At 35.6% G+C, this 7,073-nt stretch overlaps 1 protein-coding gene across 2 annotated transcripts in view; it reads left to right on the forward strand.

The window, feature by feature from the left end:
• Nucleotides 1-7,073, forward strand: part of LOC127420281 (tetratricopeptide repeat protein 39B) — a 37,035-nt gene that overhangs the window by 7,896 nt on the left and 22,066 nt on the right. For both annotated transcript variants that reach the window (XM_051662443.1, XM_051662445.1), the window contains 2 exons: nt 6,123-6,157; nt 6,440-6,544. In XM_051662443.1, coding sequence (XP_051518403.1) covers nt 6,123-6,157; nt 6,440-6,544 — 140 coding nt within the window. The remainder of the gene's footprint in view (nt 1-6,122; nt 6,158-6,439; nt 6,545-7,073) is intronic.

The following is a 7,073-nucleotide window of genomic DNA, read 5'->3' on the forward strand; positions in this document are numbered from 1 at the left end:
AGGATCGACATGAAACTGTTCTTTTAATTCTGTCAAATAAATCATATAAAATCAAATAAATTATTCATGAACTGGCCAAAGAATTTAAAGGGGCGGCGTTAAATTAAAAAACTTACATTTTAACATTAGACGTTAAATTTCGATTTTAAATTCACTATTGTTTTATATAGAATTGTTCTATAGTCTGTATACAGTATTTAATGCAATTACATCAGAAATAACTGTAATTAAATTACTTAAAAATTAAGAGTAATCCCTTACTTTTCTCAATGAAAAAGTAATTTAATTAGAGTAGTTAATTACTTAGTAATGCATTACACCCAACACTGATTGCAGTGCATGCTTTTGATGCATTTTGAGGAATAAAGAATCTGTTTTTTTTGTGCGAGTGAGATGAGTAAACAGTGCTGTTGCATAAATCTATGTCCCGTGCCTTTATATTTATGCACATGTATTTAGATACGAGTATATTCTGAACAAACTCCCAAACCCAGCTTCTCTTTTTTTAATGTCTGGATAATACAACACAAGGACCAGTGATATAAATAAATACACATGAAATAATATACAATAAGTAAAAACAGGTATAGTGTAAAATATAATGCATCAGAACATTGATAATACCGTAATGTAAAAGAAAACATGAGTTCACTGTCTTTATTTAAATGTTGCATATTTGGATTGAATTCAGGGTTTCTTGTGCGTGACGAGCAAATGAGCACAGTTACAGTGATATATTCTGGCATTAAATATAGCAGTGATGTTCGGCAATTCGTGTGGCTACACTTGTAGTAAAATATTGCTTTTGACGAGCTTATTCCAAATGAATTGCCGATCTTCGCTGCTATATCTAATGCCAGGATAATATAACAGACACAGTGACATACATATGTATATGTTACCTATTGGTGACATTAAATAATGTACAATAATACTAAACGCCAGGTATATTATAAAATATTCTGTTTATAGCTTCTATATTATTCATGTACTGCATATTTGCATTGAATTCAGAGTTTTTGTGCATGAGACGAGTAAAAGAGCGCATGAATACACTGCGCGGTCTATATATTAATGCACATATATTATAAGAGCACTTTCAAAAACAAACCGGGTTTAAATACAATCCTTTGAAATACAAAGGATTCATGAACAATAATTTCAGGGGGTGTATCAGCTGCATGTTCAATGCCAGTGTTTGCCAGTTGATTAGCGCCACCAATATACCAGTAATACCCTGGTACAGAATGATTACCATGTACCGCGGTATTTACATTAGTGGTTGAGATATGCAAAACTGCTCAAATAAAATACTTAAAATACATATTTAAAATAAAATAAAAATTCAATTAAACAGAAATTATTTCCATAGGCAGGGTGCTCAGTAGATTAGGGAAAGAAAGTGTTAAAAATTAACACTTTTGTTAATTTGCCAATGTCGATAATCTGAATATTATGAGAAATACTATATCAAGGGCCTCCATTATATGTGTATGTTTACATGCTGCTGCAGTATTTATCAAAAGATCTCATGATATATAAATATACTGCTGCAGCCTTTCAACATACACATAATATCTCATTTAAATACAAGAATAATCATCACATGTTCAAATATGTTATTATAATAACAGTAAATGTATAATGAGCGTCTGTCATTGCGTCAGGATGTAATTTCTGAACTAATACTGTCACCTGACGGAAGTGTCTCCATGGTAACCAGGTGCTTCAGATCATCCGCATGATTTAGTAGCCACTTATCCTGACAAACACACAAACGCACACACTAATAATCGAGCTGTATGGTTGACATCATCGATAAAGGACTTTAAAGGAGTGCTCTAAGTGTTTGTGTGTGTGTGTGTGTGTGTGTGTGTGTGTGTGTGTGTGGCTCTCAGCGCTGTGTGATGTGTTTATTTATTGATAAACACCCAAGGCAGTGTGTACTATATGTGTGTGTCAGATGAAGGTTGTTGAAAGCTCAGCCCAGTGCGCTGGATCCTGTTACACACACTGACCTTGTGTTTTTCCACTGCAGTGTGTGTGTGTATTGTTGTTAAGAGACAGAGATATTACTGCATGTTCACAGAGAACAGTGTGTGTGTGTGTGAGTGATCAGTACCATAATGAGTGTAATCCACTTGTTAATGCGACACTAAATGAACAAGCACACACTGGAAAGCACTAAAAAAATAACTGATTTTGAACGCTCTAAAATCTTCACGATTTGGAATGTGACAAATGTTACTGATTTTGAACGCTGTAATGTTGACAATTTGAAACGTATCAAAAATGTAACTGATTTTAAATAATGTGTCAAAAACGTTACTGATTATGAATACGCTAAAATGGTTACCTATTGGAATGCATACATTTTTTTACTTAATTTGAATGGTGTAAAATTTTGACAATTTGGAATTCATCAAAAATTTAACTGACTTTAAACGCTCTAAAATGTTGATAATGTAGAACACGTCAAAAACGTTACTGATTTTAAACGCTCTAAAATGTTGATCATTTAAAACGCATCAAAAACATTACTGATTATTGCATTATGTTTAACCACTGGAATTTGTCAAACGTTACTGATTTTGAACTTGGAACTTTAAAATGCTGACAATTTGGAACGTGTCAAAAAATGTTACTGATTTTGAACACTGTATTGTTGACAATTTGAAGCATGTCAAAAATGTAACTGATTTTAAACACTTTAAAATTATGAGTATTTAGAATGTTTCAAAAATGTAACTGATTTTAAACACTCTAAAATGTTGATAATGTAGAACACGTCAAAAACGTTACTGATTTTAAACACTAAAATTATGGTAATTTAGAACGCGTCAAAACGTTGCTGATTTTAAACGCTCTAAAATGTTGATAATGTAGAACGCGTCAAAAACTTGCTGATTTTAAACGCTCTAAAATGTTGTTAATTTAGAATGCGTCAAAACGTTACTGATTTTAAATGCTCTAAAATGTTGATAATGTAGAACGCGTCAAAACGTTACTGATTTTAAACGCTCTAAAATGTTGATAACTTAGAACGCGTCAAAAACTTGCTGATTTTAAACGCTCTAAAATGTTGATAATTTAGAACGCGTCAAAAACGTTACTGATTTTAAATGCTCTAAAATGTTGATAATGTAGAACGCGTCAAAACGTTACTGATTTTAAATGCTCTAAAATGTTGATAACTTAGAACACGTGAAAAACGTCACTGATTTTAAACGCTCTAAAATGTTGATAACTTAGAACGCGTCAAAAACGTTACTGATTTTAAACGCTCTAAAATGTTGATAACTTAGAACGCGTCAAAAACGTTACTGATTTTAAACGCTCTAAAATGTTGATAACTTAGAACGCGTCAAAAACTTTGCTGATTTTAAACGCTCTAAAATGTTGATAGTTTAGAACGCATCAAAAAAGTTACAGATTTTAAACGCTCTAAAATGTTGATCATTTAGAACCCGTCAAAAACGTTACTGATTTTAAACGCTCTAAAATGTTGATAATGTAAAACGCGTCAAAAAACGTTACTGATTTTAAGTAACCGATCCACGCACAACTTACCAAGCGCCCCATTGAGAGCGAGAACCACTAATCGCGACCACGAGGAGGTTACCCCATGTTACTCTACCCTCCCTAGCAACCGGGTCAATTTGGTTGCTTAGGAGACCTAGCTGGAGTCACTCAGCACGCCCTGGATTCGAACTCACGACTCCAGGGATGATTGTCAGCGTCAATACTCGCTGAGATTCCCAGGCCTCCCGAATGCTCTAAAACGTTGACAATTTGGAATGCATCAAAAGAATGCTGCTGTTTGAGGCGCTCAAGTACATGGATGTGTTACATGTGAACTATCAGTTTACAGTCTGGTTTATAACAGAGGAAATTACAGTCACGCACACACATCACAGTGTTTTTAAGACTATAAGTTTAAAGGGCGAACTGGTTTACCAGCATTCCAGTGTAAGTTTGTTAGCAGGTAAATGCTTTTCTCTCAGGTGGATTCACTGTCTCTTTATCTTCAGATCTTAATAATAATCGCTGGTCTCATTCCATGTATTCACTCATTCACACCTTTGTTCACTTTCTCAACATTGTGTGCTCGATTTAGCATGTCATTTATGTAGCATGTAATAGTGTGTAATTTCTGCACCACTAGCGCCGATAAATGGAATTACAAAAATAGTGACTGTTTTTCAATGGGCGACAAATGAATAGTCCCTCCTCGCCTCACGCCATTGGTCGAGCAATGTTTTGATCGCAGCAGAGAACAATAGTGTTAAACTTTTAGGTGAAAACAATCTTTCTTATAGTTCACGCCGAATATTAAACCAGGATATGAGTCAGTACTTGAACATATGTCATTTAAATATGTCACATATGTAGTCGGCTAATGTACACGTGACTAAGATTTGTTGAAATTGTGAGAATAACTTTTGATAGTCTGGGAGGGATCAAATGAATCATTAATATTTTGCATCCTATAGGTCATATTTCTACATTAAATATGTATGAATTATAGATGTATACTGTCCAGCTATTAGACTATTGCAAATGATAAACCTAGTAATGAATACAATATTAAAAGAAATATATTTTTTATGGTGGGGCAAGTTGAAAAATGTCTATTCTTGAGACGGTTATGCGTTTATGTACAAAACTATAGTATAGTTATTTATATTTAATGTCTAATGTTTCCTTTAGAAGTCAGAAGTCAGTTCATCAGGTTTAGTTAATTATTGATGACAGATGATAGTCTACAGTAAACCACACATAGATACATTTAGATTACAGGGCACTTCACATGAGGCCTGTATGTAGAGCCTAATGCATTGTATCATGTGTGTGCATTTGTGTGTGTGTGTATTTGTATTTGTGTGTTTGAGTGTTTGAGTGTTTGAGTGTGTGTGTGTGTGTGTGTATGTGTTTGTGTGCGTGTGCATGTGTTTGTGTGCGTTTGTGTGCGTGTGCATGTGTTTGTGTGTGTGTTTGTGTGTGTGTGTGTGTTTGTTTGTGTGTGTATTTGTGTGTGTGTGAGTGTATTTGTGTACATGTGTTTGTGTGTGTGTGTGTGTTTGTTTGTGTGTGTGTGTGTGTGTGTGTGTGTGAGTGTGTGTTTGTATGTATGTGTGAGTGTGTGTGTGTGTGTGTGTGTGTGTTTGTTTGTGTGTGTGTGTGTGTGTGTGTGAGTGTGTGTTTGTATGTATGTGTGAGTGTGTGTGTGTGTGTGTTTGTGTGTTTGTGTGTGTGTGTGTGTGTGTGTGTGTGTGTGTGTTTGTTTGTATGTGTGTGAGTGTGTGTGTGTGTGTTTGTATGTATGTATGTGTGTGTGTGTGTGTGTGTGTGTTTGTGTGTGTGTGTATTTGTATGTGTGTGAGTGTATTTGTGTGTTTGTATGTATGTGTAAGTGTGTGTTTGTATGTGTGTGTGTGTTTGTATGTGTGTGTGTGTGTGTGTGTGTGTGTTTGTATGTGTGTGAGTGTGAGTTTGTATGTGTGTGTGTGTGAGTGTGTGTTTGTATGTGTGTGTGTGTGAGTGTGTGTTTGTATGTATGTGTGAGTGTGTGTTTGTATGTGTGTGTGTTTGTATGTGTGTGTGTGTGTGTGTGTGTGTGTGTTTGTATGTGTGTGTGAGTGTGTGTTTGTATGTGTGTGTGTGAGTGTGATTGTGTGTTTGTATGTGTGTGTGAGTGTGTGTTTGTGTGTGAGTGTGTGTGTGTGTGTGTGTGAGTGTTTGTATGTGTGTGAGTGTGAGTGAGTGTGTGTGTGTGAGTGTGTATTTGTGTGTGTTTGTATGTGTGTGTGTGAGAGTGTGAGTGTGTGTTTGTATGTGTGTGTATGTGTGTTTGTATGTGTGTGTGAGTGTATTTGTGTACATGTGTTTGTGTGTGTGTGCGTGTGTTTGTGTGTGTGTGCGTGTGTGTGTGTGTGTTCCTATACAGTAGCTGCTGTAATCTGATCAGAAGTTTGTCCCATAAGCGCGCGCGCACACACACACACACACACACACACACACACTGAGCTTCCTCAGCAAACACGACATATCGATTACTATGCTGCCTTCTGTGACACAATAGCAAAGTTATTCATGTTAATTATGTGTTTTATGTTTTTCAGGACTGTTTTGAAGATGCTTACGATCGCATCCCAGTGTGAGTATCTGACCTGCACTTTAGAGAAAATAACTTAGTTTGAGTCGATATACAAACAATCTTAATGCTCCTAAAAGTAGAAAAAGTCTTTCTTTTGTAGTGAAATATGACACAGACATGTTGGTCTTTAGATTCACTTGTACTGTAGATAGATTCTATAAGCACACACAGTGATGGTAATAAATACTGTAGATATATGAGCGCCCTCCACTGGTGCGACATAAAACACACTGAACAAACACACATTTACATTCAGACATATAATACTGTGTGTGTGTTCAGGGCGTCTAAGATGGACTTGCATACTTCTATCGAGGAGTGCACTATGGCTCTGAACCTCTTTCTCAATAACAAGTTCTCTGAAGCGCTGGACCTCCTCAAACCCTGGTACAATTACTTTACATTCAGTTAAGTTGGTTTAGCTTGTTCTTTATATATATATATATATATCTTTAGCATTTTCAATGCATTCATTTACAGACACACAGATCAAATGATTCCAGCGTCATGTGACGAAAGCTCTGAAATCACTATGAAAACAACAATTTACTTTTGTTGTTTATAGACCGCAACAGTCTGGTTCCAGAAGTAAAAATCCCGTTCATTTTCTCCATGGGCAAACTGTTTTTTAATGATAACTTATAAACCTTTAAAGACCGATCTACCATGAGTTCTGAGGTTGTTAATCGATGATATATGCTTCTGTCGAAGACACCGAAGACTTCATTTTCAGAAAATTGTGTTTAATAGTGGAATTCCTGCTGAAGAACTACACTACCCATAATCCTAAAGAGAGTTCCACCAATCAGAGAAAGAGCTCTGTAGCTCCGCCCACTCCCATGATGCACTGTGAATGACACAATCGAGTCGCTCTCAAACTACTTATATATTTGTATTTTATTTTACTATTTTGCTA

Source organism: Myxocyprinus asiaticus, chromosome 29, assembly GCF_019703515.2.
Source record: "Myxocyprinus asiaticus isolate MX2 ecotype Aquarium Trade chromosome 29, UBuf_Myxa_2, whole genome shotgun sequence".
Taxonomy (NCBI): Eukaryota; Metazoa; Chordata; class Actinopteri; order Cypriniformes; family Catostomidae; genus Myxocyprinus; species Myxocyprinus asiaticus.